The sequence below is a fragment of the Megalopta genalis genome, chromosome 2, assembly GCF_051020955.1.
Source record: "Megalopta genalis isolate 19385.01 chromosome 2, iyMegGena1_principal, whole genome shotgun sequence".
In the NCBI taxonomy this organism is placed as follows: Eukaryota; Metazoa; Arthropoda; class Insecta; order Hymenoptera; family Halictidae; genus Megalopta; species Megalopta genalis.
In genome coordinates this window covers 36027396-36054196 of record NC_135014.1, presented here as the reverse complement: position 1 = coordinate 36054196, position 26801 = coordinate 36027396, and the positions used below count along the sequence as shown (strand labels likewise).

The following is a 26801-nucleotide window of genomic DNA, read 5'->3' as shown; positions in this document are numbered from 1 at the left end:
TTATACAGGGTGTCTCAAAATTATTGTACCAGTAGAAAATGAGAGGTTCCTGAGGTCATTTGAAGTAACTTTTTCCTCAGCGAAAATGCAATCCGCCGCTTCGTTCACGAGTTATTAACGAAAAACAGTGACCAATGAGAGGCGAGCTCGCCTAGCGCTAGGCGGCCGAGCCAATCAGCGGAACTGGGTTTCGACTGCTCGTTGGCTCGGCCGTCTCGCGCCAGCTGATCTCGCCTCTCATTGGTCACTGTTTTTCGTTAATAACTCGTAAACGAAGCCGCGGATTGCATTTCTGCCAAGGAAGAAGTTACTTCAAATGGCCTCAGGAATTCCTCATTTCCCGCTGATACAATAATTTTGGGTCACCCTGTACTATTTGAATAAATCACTTATCGATTTAGTTCGGATGCTAATCGTTATTACAAATATCGCAGATTATTTCCAAGCTCCTTCTGGTCGGTAACAATATGCCCCAACAAGATACACCGAAGCTTTTCAATAAAAAAATCCGAATAAAATTGTAACAAGCACGCAGCAATAAACGAGACACAATAAATTCATCGCGTCATGTGTATTCATTAAATGGCAGAAGAATCGAACGCAATTGTTTCTTTCATGAATACGATCGAACAAATTCTGCATCCGCGCAGCTTCCTGCTCGTTTATTTTAATTGACTCATTTTTAAATCAGAATTCTCTCGCCGACCAGCACAGCAAAACTATAGACACGTACAAATTACGAATTCTCTTTACAAAAAACGGTTACCATTGCGGAAAATATTAAGCTGGAGGTTAATTATGAAAAATGCGAGGTGTACGCTGGAATGGAAGTACAGCAAAGAAGTACGCTTGGAAACAAGTACAGCAAATTGTCCCTAATCGACGCTCAGCTTGTGACCAAAAATGGACAATTTCGGAAGAGCAGATACGATTATTCGAGCCTTGCATCTCGTTTTTATAATTGATGACAATCGGTAATTATAAATAATAATTGTAATAATAACCGTATCTCCTCTTCCGAAATTGTCCATTTTTGTGCACAATCGGAGCGTCAATTAGGAAGAATTTACTGTATACCCGTTCTCGCGAATTCCAGGCGTCCGGCGAAACTTCGACGGATTTACGGACTTCGGATAACAGGAATACTGCGAAATCCGCGAGAGAAGTTACTCGGGCTGGCTCGTTTGGCCGTGTAAATCTCGGCGGCCCGGTCCCGAACTCGGCTCCGGCCTCGCCGTGGCTAAAAAATCCTGGATATAATTAATCTCGGCGACGCGGGTCATTAAGACCGCGTCGCGCATACTAATCGGCCTCGAGGCGGCTCGGTAAAAACAGAGCACCCGGGCTACGCGCGCTGATTCTGTCCGAATTGCACGCCAATCGAGCCGTGTCGTCGATTAAAACCACCGTGGACCCGAGGGTGCCGCGGTTAGGGTCAATGGGGTGGCGCGGGAAATTTGAAAACGAGGCCGTGATTTCCGTGGAATTTATTTGTAATTACGCGAACCATGGGAACACACGGTTTCCGCGTTTGAAACTCGATTTGTTGGACTCGCGAAGGGTCCATTTCGATTTTCTGGAAAATTGTTGGAGGGTCCTTCTCGAAGCGGGAAATTTGGAAATCTGCCCTTCGCTTCGTAGACGATAAATTAATCGTTATTCGCGAAAATGCGATACTGCTTGACACAACTCTTTTTTTTACCAAGGAGGTACGTTTTAAAATCTTGCGCGACCCTTTGGAATCGGAGCCATTTTAACTCGAACTCGAAATTAATTTTTCCGACCTACAGTTTTTCTGTCCCACTTTCTACAACCTAAGTGCATTTTATACATGTCAAAATCGAATTTTGTGACTCATGCAACGGTTTCACTTCTAACAGTTTTTGAAAAATATAAACAAATTTTTGATAATATTAACAAATTAATCATCACAATTGTCTTAACAGAATTATCGGATACGCAAACACCTTTATCGACAACATAAATGTTTTCTATGTAATTAATGGATAATATTGTTCTGCTTAATTATGTTTAATTACTAGATAATAATAATAATAATATTAATAATAATATTGGAATGATGTGATTTGAAATGTGACACGACGCGAAATTCAAAATCCTGCAAAGTCAGTTTCAATTAAACCGTCAACCGGTATTTCGCCGAATTTAGAGCATGATCGATCAAACTAGAGCCCGACGGAGTTTAAATTGTATCGGACGGTGTTTGCTTTAGCGCGAACGATCGAAAGTTCCGACGCAAAGAGCTTGCCTCGCTGAGCTCCTTTGCTGATTAATAATAATAGTAATTAATACCGAGTTGGGTAATTATTGGATCTCCTCGCAGAGCAGGAAACTTTATTCCGAATCTATCGGTGGACAATGAACCGTAATCGCGAGAGGAGCTCGCCCGAACGGCTTCTCCCCGTTCGATCTCTTCTTTTCGCTCTCTATTATTCATGCTCGTCGGATCCTCTCGTTATAATAATACTCTACGAATGTTCTTCGAACGAAATTCATTTCGCCGGCAGATAGATCGTCGTGCAATCCGAGCTATTTTCGAGCCGGGCCAACAATGAAAGGGTTCCCGGGGCTAGATGTTCTGCGGCATCGTTCCTGCGGCAAGCGAATTACATTTATGAATTCTTTCCGGGGGACGTCGAGCTTCCCAGAAATTCGTTACACGCTCAGATACATTCCTTAACAAGCTCCCGGAATTTTTGTCGCTGGCACCAGAGAAGAAAACTCGATTTCCCCGGGTTCCAACCCGGAGGATGAGAACCTTTCAGCGGAAAGCAACGAGTACATCTTTTTCTTCTGGATCCTTTGCGGCAATGCTTGCCGGGTAGTGCTCAAGCTACCGATGCCGCGCACAGATTTATCGCGAGATCAGAATTCAAAAGCGCACTTGCACGCTGAACTGTCCCGATTCTGTCTCTGGGAGACGCGAATCTAAATTGTTGTCTCGAACGTAAGAGACGTAAATATAAATAGCAAATCTAGCCTCCGGTGACGATATGAAATTTTTAAAATTATATTCTTTCGTAGAAATAAATTTAAATTGATTTGCCGCCAAAAAATATGTTTACGAATATTATTAAAACGCGATATTCGCAGGCTTCGCAGTATATTATAACGTTATGGTGTTTAACGGGTTAAAGTTTTCCTTAGGGGACCAAAATTTGTCGACTTTGTAAGGGATAGTTTTGTAGATATCGACGAGAAAACAGCGAAAATGCAAGTTTCAATTTGCGGAACTCGTTTGTTTAAAAGTTATACGTATCCAAAGTTGACGCAAAGTTATACGTACGGGTGGAGCCGCTAGATGGCAGCCACAAGTAACCTAGAATCACTAGATTTTAGGATACCAATATGGCGGCGCGCTAACATCTCAAGAACGTCAACTTTGCATACATATAACTTTTGAACCAACGAGTTCCGCACATCGAAACATACATTTTCGGCGTTCTCTCGTCAATATCAATGGGAACGCACCATAAAAAGTCGATAAATTTTGATCCCCCAAAGAAAACTATAGCCGTTTAACGTGTCAATAGATCATAATAAAATATAAGACCATCGAAGCTGCGTCCAGTTTCATCAGATGCAAGTTCATAAAAGTAATAAATTCCACAGTTCGTGAATTGGAAAAACTTCTTGAACGAGCAAACCGAGAGTTCCGGCGCGCCGGTTGAAATCGAATTATTCGAAGAGCAGCGCGTCGCGAACAGCGTCCTTCGTTAACAATACCCGGTCAAGTCAGAGAGGCGCTGCACAAAGCGAGGAAGAGAGCCGGGAGAGGAGAGAACAAGCGCGTTCGAAAACTGCGGGAGAAGATCGAAACAGCCAGTGAGAAAAACGCGGAGAAAGACGCGGCTAAGGACGCGGAGGAAAATGGTGTTGCGGGAGGGCAGGGAGGAAAAGCATTCGAAAATTCGTCCGTGTCGCGGCAGAAGCTTCCTCCGGCGGCCCTTTTCCACCCCCGTCCTCCTTCCCGGCCGCGGTTGAGGCTTCCTTATTGTCCACGAGGAGAGAATGCTCGTGCATCGCGCGACGACTGCAGTTTCACGGAGTGGAATGCATTAGGTAGATGGAACGTGTAATTGGAGTCGCAGCGTGCACGTACGTAGGCCACCTGTCGTCTTCCTACAGTGGCTACAAAAAGTATTTCGGCCCGAAATTTTCGAGAAATTATCGGCATCCAAATTCTTTCGTCGCTTTGGTCATGAAAGACCATCGTACGAACTTACCGATTCAAACGTCCGTAGCATCGCTGAAAGATTTTTCTCGTGGCTCGAAACCACCCGGGATATAAAATTTAAAGCCTCCTCTTTACAATAAACCCTCTGAAATCGGACTACGAATTTTTCTAGTCGTTTTCTCGAACTTTGAATCGAAGCTATACCACAGACCTTGCAGAGATATAAGAGCTACACTTCACTCAACCTGCTCCCCATATTTGACCCATAAAACGGCTGAAAAAAATCGTACACCACTTTCGTCGGGCTCGTTGTAAAGAAGAAGCTTCAATCTTCAAATCCAGGGTAGCTTCAATGACGAAAAAAATTGTTCAACGATACTACACGCGTTCCAATCCTCGCAGTATCTTCGAGGAAAATCGCGTCTTCGGTTTCCTACTCGCCATGCCTCGAGACAAAATCGCAGAAAGAAATAGTTAACGAGGTGCGGGAGTAGAGGCACCAAGCTTTAAAACGAGACCAAGTTCGTGATTCTACGATTTTTTTTCGCAAAGCTGCAACACTCGATTTTTTCGAAAATTCCGGGTCGAATACTTTCTGGAGCCACTGTACGGTCTTCCGTCCGCATCTCTCGCTCCTTTGTCCCGTCCCCGGTTTCTTTCTCTTTCCTTTTCTCCTTCTGTTGTTTCCTTCCTCTATCTCCATCCTCTCTCTCTCCACCTCCGTTCCAGCAACCCCTCCGTCGCGGCAGGCCGCGTTTTGCCATTAACCTGTTTAGCTCCCTGCCGGGTAAAAGGGTTGCTCTGCTCTTAGCTTCCGGCGCCGTTTGATGTGGTCCACTGGTTTTGGAACGAATTGTACAGCGGCTTTCCCTTCTTCGTTTCATTTTTCAATCGCTGGACCTCCAGGAATCTATCCGTCTATCTATGGGAATTTTGTCGTTCTCCCGCGGAATTGTTTAAACGAATTTTCCTTTGGAAGAATCGAGGGTTGCTCCATCAAGGCGCGGAATCTTTCGGTTTTAATGGAAAATGTTGAATTTTGCTTCGGCTCTTTTCACTGAAGAGACCTCGGACAAATTTTCTATCGGTGTGTAAGATGAATTTTAATGTAACAAGTTCCGAAATAAAAATAGAGTAAATTATTCCTAGACGATTGATCAAATTTCGAGCAGCGAGCTTTCCGAGAAGAATTAACGGTTGCTTCAGCTCTTTTCGCTGAAGCGGGCTTGGACAATAACACTAATTCCGAAATAAAAGTAGAGTAAATTATTGTTCATTCTTTCCCAGACGATTGATCAAATTTCGAGCAGTGAGCTTTCTGAGAAGAATTAAGAGTTGCCTCGGCTCGATTCGCTGAAGCGGGCTTGGACAATATTTCTATCGGAATTTCAAATGAATTTTAACGCACTAATTCCGAGACAAAAATACAGTAAATTATTGTTCATTCTTTCCCAGACGATTGATCAAATTTCGAGCAGCGAGCTTTCCAAGAAGAATTAACGGTTGCTTCAGCTCTTTTCGCTGAAGCGAGCTTGAACAATGTATCTATCGGGATTTCAAATGAATTTTAACGCACTAATTCCGAGACAAAAATACAGTAAATTATAGTTCATTCTTTCCCAGACGATTGATCAAATTTCGAGCAGCGAGCTTTCCGAGAAGAATTAAGGGTTGCTGAAGCGAGCTTGGACAATATTTCTATCGGGATTTCAAATGAATTTTAACGCACTAATTCCGAAATAAAAATAGACTATGTTATTGTTCATTCTTTCCCAGACGATTAATCAAATTTCGAGCAGCGAACTTTCCGAGAAGAATTAAGGTTTGCTCCGGTGGACAGCGTCCGCGTCACGTTCAGTCTCATTAATAACAGAACAAGTGCATAAACACTCGCAGTCTAACAACCACGCACACCGTAACCCCATTGAAACACGCTGGAATACTTCAAACCAAACGAAATTCTATGTTCCCATGATTAACGAGCCATCGGGTAAAGAAAGTTTCATTGTACAGACTGCGCCATGACAAGCGCCCTAAAAACATTCTTCGTGAAATTGATACTGCACGAATCATGGAACCGGGATGGAAAAGAAAGGTGTGCCCGTCTTATATCGTCTCCTGGGAACTTGATCCGCTTGGAACTGCCGCTGGAATTTGTGCAGCATCGATGTCAGAAACTTATAAGAAACTACGTTCTTATAATAGTTTAGAATGCTTCTATTAGGACACTCTCTGTGTCGGCATGCGTGTATGAATGTGACCGTGATGCGCATGTTGTCTGACAAAAGTGTACACGCGCGGATGATTATCTCGAGAATGATTAACACGTGCCAAACACGAGCTTCGAACATTCTCGCAATATAAAAGTCATTTCATGGATGAATTCGGAATTAGAGAGTTACCACTGAAAAGATATTGGTAATATTTAATATATAATATAAATATAAATATAAATATAATATATAACATATAATATAAGATATTGAAAATATTGGTTCAACTATTCCTTAGTATTTTTTAACATATTCTTTACGTGGCAAATCTTTATGTATTCTGAAAATTCTAGTGACATTCAGTTCGTTCGATATGTCGCAATCAAAATGAATTTCAAAACCGTATTAAAAATTAACGCGTCACTGTAATTCAAAATCCTCACATATTTTTCTTGAAGTACAGAGAAATTTCCTAGCAGAGATTCAATTGTCTATACTGCCGATTAAGTGAGATGCAAATGTCCTTTGTCTTTTATTTAAAAATGTTCTGGAGGAGCTTGGTTGTTTTATTTTCAAGAGGCGTCGAATGAATCGTGTACAGCTTTGTCAAATGGTTCGTATGCATGGAAAAGAGAGCAGAGAGAGAAAGAAAGAGAGTGAGAGAGTGAGAGTGACAGAGAGAGAGAGAGAGAGAGAGAGAGAGAGAGAAAGAGAGAGAAGAGAGTTACGTGTTAGAAGAACAAAGCCACGTTAAGCTGGTTGCGATTGGTGTGTTGCAGACACGAGGTGCCTGTCACCTCGGAGCCGATCACGGTGATACACATGGACGAGGACGTCGTCGTGGTCAACAAGCCCGCCTCCATCCCTGTAAGTGGTGTACTGCCAGGACTGTACTGCCAAAACGCTTCTTGTCGCATCGTCTCCGCTTCCCAACGCGACGACGATTGTCCGAGCGCCGATTATTTTTGCACCCGAGGACACCCTTGCACGCGCAGAACGGCCCGCGACTTCGTTTCGCTATCGATTACCGATCGCACGTCGCCACCAATATTTTATCCGCATTTCGAATCAAGGTCCCCCGATCGACTTCGCTCGATTCATCTTCGATTTACTTCGCTCTCTATCCGTCATTTTGTTCCGCGAACGGTTTTCGACCGAGAACAAAATTCTCTTTATTCATTTCCCTGTGAATTTCCCATTTCGTTTCATGATCGAATTCTTTTCTAATTTCGTTCACTTTCCTTCGTGATTTTCTTTTTCATTTTTGGCGTCGGTACTTGTTGTCGGCCTAATTTGTATGGAATTGAACACAATTGCGAAGCGAAACGAAGTCGTGTTTCTAGTTCTCCTTTTGACACGAAACCTACCGCCGAATGACCGGTTTTACATCTTCTTTTTATGTAACAATTTTTGTTAGAAAGTTCTTCTCATTTTCACAAAGCACTTTCAAGTCGCTCTTAACACACTATGTTTTGGGAGAGAGATATTAATACCTTTTTAAAAGATTTAATTTTTTTTAATTTCGTTATATATCTCAAATAATCCCTCTGCGAAATCCTACAAATCCTCGTTATATTGTTATCAAAATCTTATCGCCAAATTTTGCAAATACAAAATATTGTTTTAATTAAAAGAAATTGAATTTTTTAGAAAGGTATTAATACCTCTCCTGCACACATAGTATGTTAACGCTCGGTTAAGCTTCGTGTCAAGGGTCGAAAAGTCAATTTTTGGGGATATCAAAAAATATGAAATAAATTTTGTGGAAGGTAAGCGCGTTCGAACGATGAAAAAACGGTGTGCAACGGCGTCCGCGCAATCGTCGTCCAGAAATATATATCCCCCCACCCTTCCCCGCGCCTTCACATCGCACGGTAAGTCTCCGTTTCTTTGACTGGCAATTAACCGCACGGACACATTTCACTAATTTTTCCAATCGCGCGTACGCGGCCTTGCCGCGTCGGTTGCCGATTGCGCCGTTTACTCATCGCCGGCGACCTTCTGCCGTACGCGGCAGAAACGTTTATGAATAATTGCTCAGGCGGTTTCGCAATCTGCATATTTACACGGTGACTCGAAACCGTACACGGTTTTCGCATTATTCCCGTCATTCCCGCCGGTGACTCCTTTCTCTTCCCCGATGCAACCTTTCGTTCGCCGATTAACGCACACACGAGCCGTCGCTGTTTTTTAATTAACCGCGCACGGTCGCGGAGTTTCTTTTCTTGCTGATCATTCTTGCCTATTAAAGAACACCTCCTGGTTCTGCCTCGGTATTATCTTTGCGTAAGAACGTGACGGGAGTTCGGTTTAAAAGGAATAATGAACGGTTAGACACGGTGAGAGCTCCCACGATTCTATGCACAATTTCGAGATATTTCTTTTTCTGGAAGCGAAGTAAACGGTGGATCAATTAACAGAATTACTTGTAACTTCAGTTGTTGGCTGATCTCATTGTTTTAAAAATATGATTATTGTTATTATTAAATTGACCCTTAACGATCCAATGTCGCCATTCACGCGGGCCAAAGTCAATAAAACCGTGAAACCTGGCAGCAAACATTGGAAGAATAGACGCGATAATTCCGATGAAAATATGCAGTGGCCCGCAAAAGTGTTTGTACACCTTTTGAAACGCGTAATAACTTTTTTAAAACTCACCTAAACGATTCAAATTTTTTTCTAGATGATAGACAGACTAGTCTACTAGACGATGACTAAAATGTCTTTCTTTTTTTTAATTCTGTTATTACTTGGGATGACAAAAATAAATAAAGAAACTCTCGTTTTTTAACTTTTTTACCTAAGCCAAAAATTTAAAAAATGCTTTTCGTAGATCTCTGCTAAAAATATGATCGAAATAGACATTAAAGGCGTTGAGAGATTTAAAAGACTGCAGATTCCTCCTAGTTTTTGGTCAAACTCGTGATAAAACTGCGATGTTTGCCATCTTTAATTTGTTGTAACTCATAACAACGTAAACCGAGATCTACGAGAGGCATTTTTTTAATTTCCATAGGCTCGGATAAGAAAGTTAAAAACGAGTTTTTGACTGTTTTTTGTCATTTCAAGCGATAGCAAAGTTTTAAAACAGTCTAGTAGACTAATCCCGCTCTCATGAAAAAAAATTTCAAGTCACTTGGTCCAGTCTTAAAAAGGTTATTGCGTTTTGAAAGATGTACGAATACTTTTCTGGATTGCTGTATATGAATAAATTTTTATAAAATAAACATCTTTCTCTAGATTCGATGTAAAAATTTTTAGCGCACAATTTCTCCACGCATGAAACATGACTTGTACTCGGCGGTATGTAAACTCGAAATACATCCGCTCCGCCAAGTGTTAAATTTCTGTCGATTGTGTTTATTGTAAAACGAAGTCAGTCGTAATTCGCACACACCGGTTCTATCGTTCGTTCGCGACTTAATATTCAAGGCGACGCCGCTTATTAACTGGCATAACCGACCAGTATCTCCTGCTGCCACTTTATCCATTGAACATTAATTCCCAGGCGAACAGCAGCACCGATAGACAATAGCGCGATTCGTCTTCGTCGCACGGCAAGTCGCCGTCTAGTCCGCGTGCGAGCGTAACGGCGGGGGCCCTGGAAAAGGGATTAATTATTTTTTAATAACACGAAACGCACTCGCCCGGCTTTTCCATGGTTCGACGGGACCGCTGGGGCTCGGTTTTTGTTCCGCGTTCTTCGTTTAATTCACGATTCCCGGGCGCGTCTACAGAGCCGACCGCCAAAGAGAAACTGCCGCGAAACATTGTGCGACGCTTAATTACCATTCAGCCGTTTCGGTTAATCGCGGCAAAAACATTTTCGCGACTGCGCAACGATCATTTAATTGCCGACCACACGGGAGAGGGGAACAATGGGCCGGGTCCTATTTCCCGACCGTTTTTTGCGGCCGACTGCGAAACGCCAAGAACCCGAACTTTATGCTCGCGGTTCGACGGCTTCTTTTTTGCGTACCCCTGCAGCGAGACTGTGGCTCGAGGCGAACTGGAAATCTCTCGTTTCTCTTTAACGTTTGCACAAATTATGCATGGAATCGTGCTGTGTGTCGCAAAACGTTTCGTTTCAACCGGCTGTGGAATAACTGATCAGATCGCGTGTAAACAGTTCGTCAAATTTTCGAAGGGTCAAAGGGGAACCGTGTTTGCCGTGCCAACGTTTTCGTTCGGTTTCGGATTAGGTAAAAAAGAAAAAAAGAAAAAAAACAGAGGTTTGCTCGGACGATATATCGTTCGCTCGATTTTAGCCGAATTTTGTCCAATGGAATCGATCGAAACGGTTTTAAGCGCTGGCTAAAATGACGGCCGGTTCGACGCGTTTATTCCGCGATTAATTAACTGAAATTCATCGAGTGTCGTGGTTCTTTGAAACGATATTCTGTAAGCAAAGCTTCGCACGAATTTTGATTGCGCGCGAAGTGAAATTCGTAGATCGAGATGGTCGATTTACGATCGTTTCCCTCTTATCTTGCTGCGAATACGTCCACTATAATGATCATAATCCGCCGCGTTGTCGTTCCGGCCTCGAAAATCGTTCAGCATTTCCTTCTCGGCCCTTTTTCGCCGGCTTACTTTGCCAGCCTCATAGAATTATATCCGCGTTCGGTTTAATAACAGCGCTTACTCTCTGAAGCTGATCCTCGCCCGCGACATCGTCCCCGGTATTTCATTTTCCCTCATTTATTTACTAATTAATTTATGCTCCTTTTTCCGACCGCTTTTTGCGTCTACTCCGGGCAGAGTTAACGCGCGCTCGCCCCGCGTCCTCGTTCCCTCGTTCTTTAATCTCTTTCCGTTATAAATATTTCGCTCCATTGTCTCCGCCAAAGACCGCGTTGCTGTTCCCATTATTACTGTCATTGTCATCGCGCCGCCGGAACGTCATTTAAGCCCGCGGTTTTCTTCCTAGGAAAAATCCCAGCGCGATTTCCCGGCTATTATCCCCGGAAACTCGGGATGAAATGTAATTGCATGAAATCTAATAACACTGCTGTACATTCTTTTCTGCGCTCCGAAGTGCACGAAGGTCGACGGATGCGATTACGCCTGTCAACAGGCTGTAGAACTCGTCGGAATTTTTCGAGCTCGGACGAGCCAAACTTCGAGTCACGATTTAACAGCGGAACTACCCAACGGTTGAGACGAAGCTGTTTCTACCAGAGCCAGTCAGAATGGTTGATTCGTAAAAAATGCGTAGTAGTGGAATATTTTTATATTTATTGATTTATTATTCTTTCTTACAAAAGGAATTCCGTGTTATGTAAATAGATTATAGGATACTTTTCCACTGTGAGAAGTACCGGTCAAAATGACTGGCATTGGTATAACTAGCCGTGATGCAAAATTATTTTGATTCTGAATAAGTGAAACCAGAATCGAATTCGTTATTTTATCATGACTGTAATTGTCGCTGCAAAAGTCATCGCATCATTGCGGGAAGAAAATGTGACACGAAGTAAGAATTTTAAAGTGAAATTGTAAAATCGGTCATTTTGATTGGTGCGGTAGTTCCTAGTATAGTATTTGCGCTCGGATTGTGCACAGAAATAGATAATTTGGGAAGAGGGGATGCGTGATCGAATAATTTCGAGCCTAGCACCTCGTTTTCGTAGTCGTTGAAAATCGGTAACTACAAAAACGAGCCGCGAGGCTCGAATAATCGTATCTCCATTTCCCAAATTGTCCATTTCTGTGCGCAATCTGAGCGCTAATTAGGGAGAATTTACCGTACTAAGAAGTCTGGTAATTCCTCTTCGCCATTGATCCTCGACTGAAATTGTTCATCGACTCGCGATTTCACTCTGCCATCGAATTGATTTCCATCATCAACCACCATCGACCATATAATTCAACAATTCTCTGCGGGCTTTCACGATCCACCTGCCCACTTCATACCGCGATCACTTCGATCGTTGGCCGGATCCGCGAAAACAGGAATTCCCATAAAAAAATCCGATATTCGCGCTAAAACTACGCGCGCGTCCGAGCCGCGCGGTATCTTCCGCGGCGTATTAAAATCACTCGCGGGGAAGCAGGAGCTTTAATGCGAGGCTCGGCGGAATAAATAATATCCCGGTAAAACCGAAAGCCCTCTGTAACACCGCCGCGGCGATCTTGTTTGCCGCAGGCTCCTTTCGATGATCGATCTAGGCGGACTCGGAACGAGACGCGTATCGAGCAACAGAGCTGCCGGGCTCGGAACGGGTCGCAATCGCCTTAAAAAATTAAGTCCGGCCGGAAAGCCTCTTAGCGGCGCAATAAAAAATAGTTTGACCTGGAAGACGAGTGGTGCGGCCGTGGAGAGATATGTCCGGTTGTCACTGATTAGGTCAAGCACGCACGAAGAGAGGCAAAGAGAGATGGGGTGAGATTGGAGGCGTTCGGAACGCGCCGGAAGGGACGCGGATAGGATTATCCCGGGAATCGAGTGTGCTCTCGGTGTCGGCCGGCTGTCAACGGGTCTTTACGGGCCGCTACTTCCTGTTTATTATCCCGTTTATTCGCCATTCACGCCTTAAATAGTCCCCGGCACCGACAGGCCATCGACGCCCGAGGACCTTCGAGATGTTCGAACAAGTCCTCCGGCTCGCTTTATTGCGAACCCGCGTCGCCTACCCGTGGATCTCCGCGATCTCCACGATCTCCACGATCCTGGAGCCTGCCCGGAGTACTCATAACGCGTGACGAGGGTTCTACACCCTTTTTATGGGCCAATTGTGCCCGCGATGGACGTGCTCGCCCTTCGAGCCAAGCCGCGCTCCGGTTACCTAAAGCGTTTGATTCGCCAGGCGGTTCTGCAACCAGGAAGATTAGATTCTGCGTTAATCGCTGTGGGGGCTGCCAGCCTTCTAGATTCTCCGATTTATCGTTGAGTTGCTCTACTGTCTCAGAGAACGATTTCGGACTTTTCGTTGACTCGCGTTTCTTGCGGAGTTTAGGTAAAGTTCTCGAAACTCGGCAAGTAGTACAAGTCGACGGAAACGTGTACGTTGAAAATTTGTCGGTGAAGAAGTAGCATAACTCACGGGCAAGTCGGGCGCTAGGGAACTACCCTCGTCTGATCATTGACTGACTTTCTCCACTTAACACTTTCTCCTTCGGAAGAGCCTTTGTATTCCGATGTCGCCGATACGGCGACACTGTATTGTTAATACTCTAAGGTAAACGTGTCAAATACGGGAAATCTTTGTTTGTATCTATGTAAAATGATCCCGGTAGATAATTAATTTATTTGTTTATTTATTATTCGTTTATTCGCGGGAAAACCCTTTAGTAAAAAAAAACGGAGACGCGGTAAGGAAGAACAAAAGAAAGTATTATCTATTATTATTATAATTATAATATATATAATATATATAATATTATAATATGCTAAAAAGGGCAATATTATAATATAATATAATAATATAAAAAATCTATCCTCAAAAATATAAATTACTGATGCATAATATTATCGCACAATAACTATACATATTGCATAATGCGAAGATTTTTAATTAAATGAAACATCAAACCTTCAAAGTTTAACATACTACGATAATATTTATAATAATATAATATAATATACCATATTATTATCGCATAATATTATCGTACAATAACTACACATATTACATAAAGCGAAGATTTTTAATTAAATGAAACTAAAAACCTTCAAAGTTTAACGTACTACGATAATATTTGTATACCTTAAATTAAAATCTCCATCGATCCTCGCACAATTTCCCGCGATGCTTTGCATAACAAAAGAAAAGAAAAAAACGATCCTCAACAGGCCGGAAGAACTTCGCATCGCCATTAAAATCAATTCTTCCTCCCGCGTCCAGCAAATTCCCGAGAAAAAAAAATCGAAACTCCAATCCTCCTAATCGCGGAACGATCGACCGAAAACGTGGCCAGGTCTTTCTATTTCTGCGGATCGAGTAGAAAATAATTCGCCGGTTGTATCGTCGTCGGGCGACTCCAAACACCGCGTTAAATCTCCTGTCGCAGTGGCCGGCCGTGCAAACAATTATCGAAAGCCCATTCAGCGGCTGGTAGGAAGCTGCTCCTCGGCCCTCGCCCCTCTTCGGGGCGGATAGCGCGGGCGAGGATCGGCGGATCGGATCGTCGCGTATTTTTCGGGGCTTGACTGTTCCGGATCAGCCGGCCGCTGTGTCCACAGAACACAGCTTGGCGCGCAAACATTCGGCCCTGCAAACGGCTGCGGCCTGGTGCGCTCCGCTCGCAATCGTTTCCTCCTTTGTCGGCCGCGAACCGATCGCCATAGAAAGCCTGTTTTTATTTCCCCGGGTGCGGGGGCGGCGCGCGAATGCCAACCGAGAGAAATGGGTCGGGATCGCGTGTAACGACCGTGTTTGCACGTGACGCCCCGACACCTATATACACGTGTCCTGCTCGTCACGCGGTTTCCCGAGCCCCGCTAATATTCTAATGGCCCGATGGAATTGCCCGGCCCCGGATGCCCGTTTCCACGAGCATCCCAGAAAACGAGCCCGCCCCCGCGCCTTTTAATTTAAAAAGCCGCCCGGCGAACGGCGGATCGGTCGATCGCTCGCTCGCTCGCTCGGTCGCTTTGCCCGCCCGAACCTTTTATCGCGCCAGAACCTTTAAAGCGAGCCGCTTTTAACAACATCGATCTGGCCTCCTGCTACGCCGATATTTGCTTCGTTTTCTTCGGGCTCGGCGACGGCATTTCCGAAGAGGTTACAACTTTTAACCTTTCCACGGCGTTTTTGATACGTAGATACGCGGTGCGACGTTTAAATAAAATAAAAAATACGGTGTAATATCTCGCGAGGCATTGAAGTTATCCAAAGAATGTTCTTGCAAAAGTTGTTCGATTCGAAGCGGCAGATTATGTGGATTTAATAGTTTTTCCGTGGGTCAGGTTAATTGTTTTAGATGGAACGGTATGTTTCTTTGTCTATAATCTGCTAGCACTTTTTGACACATTAGCATTATTTGTTATTATTGCGAGCGCCAGCGTTAATAATTAGTGAAATCTCTGCCACCACCGCAGGGTGTCGCGAAAATGTTTCGCAAACCGGAAATGGGAAGTCATTTGAAGTAACTTTTTCCTTAGCGAAAATGCAATCCGCGGCTTCGTTTACGAGTTATTAACGAAAAACGGTGACCAATGAGAGACGAGGCCAGCTGGCGCGAGCCAATGAGCGGAACCGAGCTTCGTGGCTGGGCCGCCTCGCGCCAGCCGAGCTCGCCTCTTATTGGTCACCGTTTTTCGTTAATAGCTCGTAAACGAAGCCGCGGATTGCATTCTTGCTGAAGAGAAAGTTGCTTCGAATAACCTCAGGACCCCCCCTCTCCCTCCCCTATTTCCGGATCCACATTTTTGGGACGCCCTGTATACCTACGCGGAAACAACTAAAACCACGCAATCTGCCTAGATGAATCAGACAACTTTTGTAAGAACATTTCTTTAATAACTCTACTGCCTCGCAAGATATTTCTCTACTTAGTTGCCAGCTGAACCGTGACGTCATCGACGTTCGGATCACGTGACAAGCTTCTACCGTCAGAGACGCGGGAAATGGATCTGAAAAGCCGAATTAACCCGAAGTAATCCGATCGTCGGTGACGTCACGATTATTTAGCCGCCACAGTATTTCACTGTTCTTGCTCGAACGTCACACCCGGTATATCACCGAGACCGCGTGTCAGGCTTCCAGAGCTTCCTTATTTGCCGTCTTAGGAAGTCGGATTTATCAACACCGATCCCAGTCCCATACCAATGCCCTTATTCACAGCGAAAATAACGAGGGATCGAACTCGAGGGATGGAAACGGCGCCATCTTATCCACTAATCCTCCAGTACACCGTCTCGATTCCCGAATCTCCTCATTTTCGTTGCCAACCATTTTGATTTATAATCGTTATTAAATAGAATCGCTTCTGGCATTGCAGGTGCACCCATGCGGACGGTACCGGCACAACACGGTGGTCTTCATCCTGGCGAAAGAGTACAACCTGAAGAACCTGAGGACGATCCACAGGCTGGACAGACTGACCAGCGGCATTCTCCTTTTCGGTAGGACGCCGAAGAAGGCGAGACAGATGGAACAGCAAATAAGAAACCGACAGGTATGTGTCTCAACCGCTGTGCTCCTCTATGGAAACCCGTTCGTTCTCGATTTACGCAACGCGCATGCAGCACGTCTGGCGACTCCGCGGTTTTCCTTTCGCACAAAATTTGCGCGACAGATCCGTGACAAAATGATTCACCGCTCGATACTGCGTTCCACAGGTGCACAAGCAGTACGTGTGTCGAGTGGAGGGCGAGTTCCCGGAGGAGGAGGTGGTGTGCTCGGAGCCGATCGAGGTGGTGTCCTACAAGATCGGCGTGTGCAAGGTCTCGGAGAAGGGGAAGGACTGCATCACGCGTTTCAAGCGTCTCAGCTACAACGGCAAGTCGTCGGTGGTGTTGTGCAAGCCTCAGACTGGTCGTATGCACCAGATCCGGGTGCACCTGCAGTACCTGGGTTATCCGGTGGTGAACGACCCGCTGTACAACCACGTGGTGTTCGGCCCCCAGAAGGGCAAGGGCGGGAACATCGAGAAGACGGACGAGGAGCTGGTTCGGGACCTGATCAGCATCCACAACGCGGAGAACTGGCTGGGGATGGACGGGGACTCGGAGATGAGCCTGTTCAAGCCGAAGCTGGACATGGAGGACCGTGTCTTGGGCAACGAGAAGGACGGCTCGCCGTCCTCCACGCCCGGGCTGGGCGAAGAGGAGCAGCAACAGCAGCAGGAACCCTCGCTGAAGGTGACGGTCGGCACGCAGACCGGGTCCGAGCCTCCGGACTCTAGTTTCGCCAACGACAAGATGACCGTGGACCCGCACTGCTACGAGTGCAAAGTGAAGTACAGGGACCCGAAGCCCTCCGATCTGGTTATGTATCTCCACGCGTGGCGCTACTGCGGGCCCGGCTGGGAGTACGAGACCCCGTTGCCGGCGTGGGCAGCCAGCGACTGGGCCGAGGAGGACCGATAGTTACCACGGACTCGCCTAAGGGAACCACCACCTTCGAGCGAACCAGCTGTTGTCATCACCCTTCGTACCCCTTTTTGATATCCTTACCCCGTGCCTTCCATCCGCCAGCGAGCGATCTCGACCATCGTACATGTACCCACAACCCCTGCGACCGGGTCGCTGGACTCGCGAATCTCACCTGGACGCTGGACTGCGACGAGGCTCGCTATCACCTATTATTATCCTAATCAGATGTCGTTCACATAGATCATTTGTACCCACTGCGTCGAATTTCGAATGTGTAATTACGAATCTGTAGACGTTTGTCCGTCAGCCGTCGCGCGATATTTTTGTTTTAATTATCGGCGAATCTTTAAACCGAACCCATAATCGGTCGCGTGATTTTTGGCCCTTCTTCGTTGCAGCAGACAACTAAATTTTTCATTATTTTAAACTGTCTTCCAGATGGCACGCGACTGATCAAGGGTTGCGAATTCGAAAGACCACTTTTAAGCACTTCCTCGAGTATTTGTTTTCAATTGTTTTTTATTATTTCTTTCTTGTTTTTGGAAAATTAAAGCTTCGCGGTAAATGTTAACTCGAACGGAGGATTTTAGAACGATTGTACGACATCTAATTAGGACAGACTTGTCAGGCTGGTGAAACAGCGTTATGCAACGAGATCGGACCATCGATTGCGATGGAACGATCTTCTGTGGAGGCGGGTCAACCCAGAAGTCACTGCCATCGAGAGAAGATTGATGTTACTGTCCCGATCGGATAACCGTGACGTTTTAGTTTCTTGATTTATGACGGGCGCGCCAGGGGGTCCTGAGGATTTCCCGATGATCCTGGAATTGGGTTCTAATCTGCGAATCCTCCGCTGTTCCGCGGGATCTATTTCCTGGTCCATCGAGTTCGCGTTGATTTTTTTTAACTCTTTCGCATCTCGAAAGCGAATTTTAACCCATTCCATTCTTCCGGTGTCACGGATATTATCCATGGATGCGAAAGGGTCGACGAACAGATTGTTTTGTTGCAGTATTTTTAGCCTCCTGTTTTCGATCGTAAAGATCGACGGAAACTTCTTCGAATAAAATTGACAAACGTTTTAATCATACAAAGCTTAATCTACTAGAACAATTCTTCCGATCTTTTAACCAACCTAATAATTCCCTAGAGTTTTATGTACCGAACCAGTCGGCGAAATTGTGCCAGACTTTAGAAATGTCGAATGGACGGAGACGTGTCCAGCACAGAGAAAAGTTGTTGAATATTTGCGCAGGTTGCACACAAAGCTTGCAGACTGACCCGTCGGGAGGAAAGATCGCGTCTTTCTCGGTCTGTCCTTGAAGGACCTCAATCGCGACCAGAGAACGATTCGAAAGGAGAATCGTCAATGACCGGCGTTCAGCGATGATCCTCGAGAGCCGCGCAGGCAAAGGGGGCTGATGTAGGAAACTGCAATAGAATCGCGTCTATTTTTATGGCTGATTATATATACATATATATAACAATTCTATATATATATGTATGTATCTATATACATATACATGATACTAAATAGTGGCGCAGGTCCAGCGACATGGGTCTCCGAAAAAAAAACAAATGATTGCGAGCGTGATCTTGCCAGAGGATAGCCAACCAGATCATGCCAAAGAACGCGAGCATCCGGCGAGAGAGAGAGAGAGAGAGAAAGCGTGAGAGAGAATGAGCGAGAGCGAAAGGGAGAGAAAGAGAGAGAGAGAGAGAGCTTCATTTCAATCATATCGTGTACCTTGTTACAACGCGTCCGATCGAGGACTTGCGACAAGTACAATCGAACCATGTGAAATAACGAAATAAACGTCGTACATTATTTTGCTACGAGTCACGCGCGTCTGCTCTAGCAGGGCTACACGGAGTTAGGGATCCGCGAGAGGCGACGGGAATCCGATCTACTACAGGCTCGCCAAGGTCACCAGAATCATCCCCATCTTGTGGATTAATCGTTCGACACAGTGGGAACCGACAAGATCATTTAGTTCCGATCGAGATAACAGCGATTGGAATTCGAGGTCACCTGGGGGTTGCAAAATTTCATGGTGGACCCTCCGACCCCCTGGTTCCCTAATTTAATTTGTCAATAGACTGCAGATCTTTGTGCAAGTTACTTTATAGAATTCAGACTAAAGAGAAAATGTTACTTTCGTGCAACAGAACGATTCGTTGCAACAAACGAATGCAGAAAAATCCGCAGTCTAATCTCTGTCTCCCGATCATTTGTGAATCCAGCGTGTCCCTCTCTGACAAGTGTTTCCTTAATTTTAATAAAGAAATTTGCAGTTTTATACGCGACTCGGTCAGATAGGTAACGAATAAGCTAACATAGCAATCGAAGAGCTACAACCGTGCCGGCGTGAAGGGAACAAAAACTATCCTTTTATAAGAGAGAGCTTTGTATACCTATTCAACGAACCTTTTAACGAGAATGCAAATAAAACGATTCAGTGAACATTGCCGGATGATATAAGTCCCTCGACGCCACTCGCGGTCCTTCGAGAGCGAGACGCGACCAGAGGCAGCAGCAGATGGACAGAGATTTTTAGGTAGATAGAGGTAGACTCGAAAGATGAGGGAGATAACGTAACAATGGACCTATCATAAAAGACAGTGTGTGCGCTTACTAACTCACCCGGGATAATCTTGTCGAGAGTTATTCCGAATGTAATGGCTAGCTTAATTTTATTTAAGTAATGTAACTTGACATTGACAAAAAACTGCGAGTGCGAAAGAGAGAGAGAGAGAGAGAGAGAGAGAGAGAGAGAGAGAGAGAGTGAGTGAAAGAGAGAGAAAGCGAGAGAGACAGAGAGCGAGAGAAAACAAAGATATATATATACGATATAAACAGAGAAAAAAAATGGAAAAAATATAGAAAAGGAACGATATCCTTTAAAAAGACAGTCCCGATTAGAGCGACTACTGGAGAACGCGAGAGCGAGAGAATTCGTCGGTCTGTAAATCGAGCGAGCGCTTTTGTATGTATATACATATATATATTTGTATTGTATACGATATATATATATTGTATACGCACATTGTACCGTATCCGAGCGACATTATTATCTGTACCGTAGTCAGCGGAACGTTAGAGCTAGAGAATTTTTTCTTGTATAATGGACGAATAAACGCAAAGTATCGTTCGGTACTTACCTTGCCCCATATTTTTACTTCCTTATCGTTCATTCTTGTGACCGCGACAACGTTAATAAAGTAAAGACAGGACAAGACACAATACGAATAATTTTGTCACGAAACTACTTCCTATAATATTTGAAAGAACATTCAACCAGTTGCTTCAGAAGCTAAACATCGGTAGATCTCCACTGTGCGTATTTTCCACTCTAATAAAAAAAGGGTGGGGATGCCTCAAGTGGCGGTGGGGTCAAAATTGAACTAGTCTATATTGAACTAGACGACGCGAAGGGATCAAATTACCCTAAAAAGAGAAAGTGAAAGTTTTCTATATTTTATTCACCGAACCGCCGAGACTTAATCAGGGTCCGGCGGAATTACATAGGAAATGTGACTACACACCGCGCGCGGATTCGCTTATGTACACTGAAAATAAATACAAAATCTTACAACAGGTCTCGCACAGTCCGCACTTTCTTCCTTCCGCTGGTTTTACACCTAATAAACTGTGGAAAATTCGAGTTTATCTAGTCGCTACCTTTGTATTTAATTAGCGGCGACGCCCTGTTTGCGCCCCTTCATCCGCGCCTCTATCTCCGGTCGGAAATGCCTGATCAGACCTTGCACCGGCCAGGCAGCACCATCGGCTAAGGCACAGATTGTGTGCAGCTCGATCTGCTTAGTCAACTCCCACAACATGTCTATCTCATGCTCCGCAGCTTTTCCTTCAACGAATCTGAAAATCATTTGAACGTTGTTGCACCTTGTAACGATTCGAAGCAAGACGTGAAACGGTACCTTTGAAGGATTTTGAACATCCAGCTGATACCCTCGCGGCACGGCGTGCACTGTCCGCAGGACTCGTGCTTGTAGAAGCTGAGAAGCCGCGTGATGGCCTTGATGATGTCCGTCTGCTTGTTCATCACGATCAAGGCTGCTGTACCGAACGAGCTCTGAGCTCTCACGAGGTCGTCAAAGTCCAGTAATACTGTGTCGCAGACACTGCAACATTGTTTCGATGATTTAGGGTTCTAGGGACTTCTGAGTCTGCAAGGTCAGTACCTTTTGGGAATAACTGGAGTGGACGACCCGCCGGGAATTACTCCTAAAAGATTGTCCCATCCGCCGATCACTCCGCCAGCGTGCCTCTCGAGCAGCTCTTTCAAAGGAATGGACATTTCTTCTTCTACGGTACACGGCTTGTTCACGTGGCCAGAAATGTTGAATAATTTTGTACCGTGGTTACGTACTCGGCCGAATGACGCGAACCAAGCTCCACCTCGTCGACAAATGGTCTATACAAAGAAATATTAATTTTAGAAACAAAAGTTCCTATGCGTAACTGTTGCACAACAATGCTGAATACTCACAGGAGCCACAGCAACCGTCTCGACGTTAGTGACGGTTGTAGGACACCCGAACAAGCCAACGTCGGCTGGGAAAGGTGGCTTTAGTCTGGGCTTTCCCTGTTTTCCCTCGATAGACTCTATGAGAGCTGTTTCCTCTCCACAGATATAAGCTCCAGCTCCTCGCTGGACATAAATATCAAAGTTGTAGCCCGATCCACAGGAATCTTTCCCAATGAGACCAGCTTGATAGGCTTCTGCAATGGCCACTTGCATATTAGACGCCTCATTATAGAATTCTCCACGGATGTATATATAGGCTGCACAAGCTCCCATCGCACGACCAGCTATCAGGCAACCCTCTACTAACTTATGTGGATCGTGGCGAAGGATCTCACGATCCTTGCAGGTCCCAGGCTCTCCTTCATCGCCGTTCACTACCAGATATTTTGGTCTTCCATCTGATGGTTTGTTCATGAAGGACCATTTCATACCGGATGGAAAACCAGCACCACCACGACCCCTCAATCCAGAGGTCTTGATCTCATTGATGATCCAGTCTGAACCCTTGTCCAAGATCTCCTTGGTTTTGTACCAATCACCTCTTTTCAATGCACCCTTCAACCTCCAATCGTGTCTACCATACAAGTTTGTGAATATACGGTCCTGGTCAGCCAGGGGACCACCTTTTTTCTACAAATAGAGCAAAATGGTGTCCAAGATTTATGTCAACACACTGTGTAACGGAATCGCACACAAAAACGAAAGAAGCCGTACCTTTCCCTCTGGCGCGGCATCGGCAAGCGTTCTCTGCTGCTGGTTGGTCAAAGCTGATCCAAGGAGACCTGAGACACAAACGAAATCTCTTTAATTACATAACCTTGTCGCAAGGCAGTTGCGAAGTGTCGAAAATCCTACTGGGCACTGAGAAACAATGGAAAATCTTTACAACAGGTTGCTGATTGTTTCACTTAGTTCGAACAGCTTTCAGATTCTATAAAACAAAGCGGTAACGTCAAACTCACCCAATTGTCTCCTTGGGACCTGAAGACAACGCACTATGGCCCCAGCCATCTTGCCGTTTGCGACCTTCTTGAAGACGTTACCAGAGTAATTTGATTTGAAATGAAAGTAAATTCCCTATATGAATGTGTTATGTATGTCACTTAGAAATGTTCAGCATTTAATTTACAGAGTGACTATTATTATAAACAATGATATAAGTTCACAATAAATTTTTACTATTAAAAATAATCAAACAAAGCGCCATCGGTGGGAAAACGCCCAATCCTGTCGACGAATTCTATTCACTAGATGGTGACATTCGTACGTGCTCAGATTTATTTCTATCGTATCATCTAGCAGATTAAATTTCAATTAAATCTACGACAAACTTGAGCGTTTTGCCACAACAAGTAGTGGCGCTATTTTGAGATTTTGACAGGTTTTTGTATGTGAGGCCGTCTGACGCGCATGATTGGAATTAAATCGGCGACAAACTTAGGCATTTTGCCGCTACGAGTGTTGGCGTTATCTTTTCATTTTCGGAACAAATAATCCTTGCCGGATTTTGTACCATACCTTACAAGAAAACCAGCAAGAATCATTTGCGAATGGTTTTCATTATTTTGGAACGTCATCGTACAGCCACCTAACGGTGCGGAAACGGAATGATCCGCGATATTGAATACGTGTTCATCGCTGTTTTGTCGTCTGTTTCGCCAGGCCAAAGTATTGTGTCGACGTCGACGTGCGTTGAACGTGCCCGAATGCACATTCAGGCGTTGTACGATGCTCGGTGAGAACAAATTTCTCGTTACGTGATGGGGCAACTCGACAGCATCTCGATTTTCTAGCTGGTCACGATCGTTGGCTATCGGTGGACACCTGTCCGGACGACAGCGACCAAAAATAGAGAACGTACGCGGGTCGTGAGGCGTTCGTCTGACATCATGTCATCCAGAAGGAACAACTGTGGCCTGTTGGCCAGGGTAAACTTCCCTTTATACACCCTGCAAATGTTGACCAGCAGGCACATCCTTGTAGGTGGGGGTGGAGGTTCCTCCAAGACAGGGGTAGCCAATGGATTTGTAAGTATTGCCTCGAAGCTTACCTATCTCTAAGCAAGAATCATGTTCATCGATTAATATTATCTTCCATTATTATGCTGTAGGAAATATTTGAGTTGTCCCACAATGGCACACAATTTGTAGCTGAAGAAGTAACTAGACATGAAACAGGTCCTAGCGTCGTGATGAATTGCACAGCTTACAACAATGGCAAAAGAACCTGGATTGCAGCTGGCCAAGAGAGCCACTGCCAGCTATACAATGTCAATACCAAGGTGATCACTGTAGAGAATGGAGAAGTCATCAAAGATACCGATAATGCTAAGGAAGGGCTTATTCATAGGAAGAAAGCAGAAGGGAGCAATGCAAAGGAAAGGATAGAGGAGATTAAGGATAACTCTAATATTAAGAGCAAAAAGCTGCAGTTGATTGTTAAGCCCTCTGACAGTGTTCAGACTGATTTTAGGTATCTATTAGCACTTGTAACGCAAAGCACTTGTATTTTTTCTCAGGTAATTTTTGTGTTTTCTGTTAACAGCAAGGAAGAGCCCTTGCAAAGGATCGTCAGAATAAGCTTAAATGGAAAGTTCATGGCCACTGGCGGCACGGATGGTCACATCAGATTGTGGAAATTCCCACAGCTGCATACGCTACACGATCTAGACGCGCATACTAAAGAAATCGATGATATAGATTTCAGTCCGGACGGTACGCTAATCGCAAGCATCGCGAAAGACGGCAAAGCTTATCTGTGGAATGTATCCAGCGGCAACAAGGACAAGGAACTGACTTGGTCACCTCCGAATTTTCTGAAGTATATGTACAAAAGATGTCGGTTCCGAAAATTCGCGGAGGATAAGTCGAAGACACAGCTGTTCATACTTTCCAACGCAGTTACTGGAAAGAATATCAGTTTCCTGCAAATGTGGGACATCGATTCTGGCAGCATAGTTAAGGCAGTGCCTTACAAAGAGACGCTATCCGCACTGGCGGTGTCCGATGATGGGAAATTCGTCGCAGTTGGGACAATGTTCTCGGGCAGCGTGGACATTTACGTCGCTTTCAGTTTGAGAAGAGCTTTGCATGTTCCTGGAGCGCATAGCATGTTCGTGACCGGTTTGGAATTCTTACCAACGAAACTGGATGGCCCGGCAATCACTAGTAACACTGAAACTGCTGTCGTCAGCATTTCTGTTGACAACAAGATTTGCATACACAGCATACCGTTCAGACGTAAGGAAACAATTCATTCGTTCATCGCATGGCAAACAAAGAAAAAGATTCTAATCTTATCGATCTTATTTCAGACACACTGCCATTCTGGTTTGTCATCATTGTAATTATTCTGAGTATATGCTGCGCGTTCATGTTCTGCAGCTACGTCGGAATATGACCCAAAACTTATGTTCTCGACGCGATCACGAAGAGCAATACTTTCTCTAGGATTGTATGAGATCATGACTAAACATCGAAGTTTCTCACACGCCTATTCCGGCTCGTAAAACTTAATAAAAATCGGGAGGTGGACGGAAGTAGGTCTCGCGTAAACGCGTGTGCACGGTTCCAATGATGCACCGAATTAATTGCAATTTCCTATGGGGGCGTGGGTCCTACGGTTATTATTTAAACAACGTTGAATTTAACGCTACTGTGATAAACAGTTACAGTGCACCGTTCTGGCAAACATTATTGTACATAGACGTTATTTTATTGATTCCCCGCGTTTCCTAGATACACCGATTGTCTAGAGCTCAACGATTTCTTTCGTATTTAGAGACTTATCTTCGATAAAGACCAATTTACAAACACGCGTCCCTCGTACTTGAACAGTTCGCGTGGATTTATTTCGGCTACTGCATTTATTTAATTCACTCTGTACGATATTTCCATGTATAGTTAGCAAGACTAGTACACGGTGACACGTTTGTGTATATTCCTCGGCGTTCGACGCTATTTTTATTACATTATCCTTCTCCTCTCCTAGCCCGTGTCTCTTGCAAGTGGTCGTCGATTTTCGTTTTTTTTCAAAAAGACAGATCAAGGTTAACTGGTCGCGTATAAATAGCACACACTCGCACGTTGCACAGCGTTCTGTCGTTTCTTTTTTCGCGGGACGTGAACCAAGAATTTCCTATAAGAGGGAAGAATGCCATAGAGAAAATAGTTCATGTCAAGGGGGATATGATTCACCATGTCATGAATCAACGTTGTACGACGAGTTGTGTATAGGGACATAAATATGTACATTTTGTTAATGTAATAAACTCTAATGTATCAAAGATTACGAAAATCGTTTCTTTACCTACACGGTATGGAGCGTTACAAACGTTCGTATCTCCGGAACGCATTGAGATATTTTCACGAAACGAACTGCATTTTAAAGATTAAATTCCAGAGTTAATTATCCACTAATTTTCGAAATACAGGTGGTTACGAATGATATAAATTTTTTAGCTGCATTCCGCTATTTTTTCGAACACGAAGTTCTTTCTTAATTGTATATATTACTTCGAATCTTCTAAGCGAACAAAGATACAGTAATAGGACAAATCGCATCTTGAAGAGCAGGTTTGAAAGTTAATTGTCCACTAATTTCGGAAATACAACCAAGCAAAAACAGTACACATTTTTTAGGAGAACTCCGCTAAATTTAAGAACGTAAAATTCTTTCGTGATTCTATGTATTAATTCGAATCTTTTGAAAGAAAAAACGGATGAAGATAAAATAATTACACATATTGCATATTCTGTCCACGCTAATTATCAGTCTGATAATCAGTCTCA

At 44.4% G+C, this 26801-nt stretch overlaps 3 protein-coding genes across 8 annotated transcripts in view; 2 read left to right on the top strand and 1 right to left on the bottom strand.

The window, feature by feature from the left end:
* LOC117225367 (pseudouridylate synthase RPUSD2) overlaps positions 1-20615 on the top strand; it is a 284921-nt gene extending 264306 nt beyond the window's left edge. For all 3 annotated transcript variants that reach the window (XM_033478888.2, XM_033478890.2, XM_033478889.2), the window contains 3 exons: positions 7191-7278; positions 16360-16536; positions 16700-20615. In XM_033478888.2, coding sequence (XP_033334779.2) covers positions 7191-7278; positions 16360-16536; positions 16700-17449 — 1015 coding nt within the window. In that variant the 3' untranslated portion in view covers positions 17450-20615. The remainder of the gene's footprint in view (positions 1-7190; positions 7279-16359; positions 16537-16699) is intronic.
* On the bottom strand, positions 18523-23213 carry ND-51 (NADH dehydrogenase (ubiquinone) 51 kDa subunit). Of its 3 annotated transcripts, none has more exons than XM_076519261.1 (7): positions 22974-23213; positions 22726-22793; positions 21973-22641; positions 21665-21897; positions 21401-21604; positions 21141-21338; positions 18523-18889 (listed from the first exon to the last, which is right to left on the bottom strand). In XM_076519261.1, the coding sequence occupies exons 1-6, from the start codon at positions 23020-23022 to the stop codon at positions 21149-21151; spliced, it is 1413 nt and encodes a 470-aa protein (XP_076375376.1). In that variant the 5' UTR covers positions 23023-23213; the 3' UTR covers positions 18523-18889; positions 21141-21148. The 3 variants fall into 3 exon arrangements, with proteins under 3 accessions (XP_076375376.1, XP_033334784.2, XP_033334783.2); XM_033478893.2 differs by lacking the exon at positions 18523-18889 and adding an exon at positions 20921-21028; XM_033478892.2 differs by lacking the exon at positions 18523-18889 and having other exon boundaries at positions 20921-21338; positions 22974-23212.
* Positions 23214-23596: 383 nt separating this feature from the next.
* On the top strand, positions 23597-26296 carry LOC117225264 (guanine nucleotide-exchange factor SEC12). Of its 2 annotated transcripts, XM_033478663.2 has the most exons (5): positions 23597-23746; positions 23805-24038; positions 24122-24483; positions 24556-25250; positions 25325-26296. In XM_033478663.2, the coding sequence occupies exons 2-5, from the start codon at positions 23901-23903 to the stop codon at positions 25408-25410; spliced, it is 1281 nt and encodes a 426-aa protein (XP_033334554.1). In that variant the 5' UTR covers positions 23597-23746; positions 23805-23900; the 3' UTR covers positions 25411-26296. The 2 variants fall into 2 exon arrangements, with proteins under 2 accessions (XP_033334554.1, XP_076375371.1); XM_076519256.1 differs by having other exon boundaries at positions 23660-24038.
* The last annotated feature ends 505 nt before the right edge of the window (positions 26297-26801 follow it).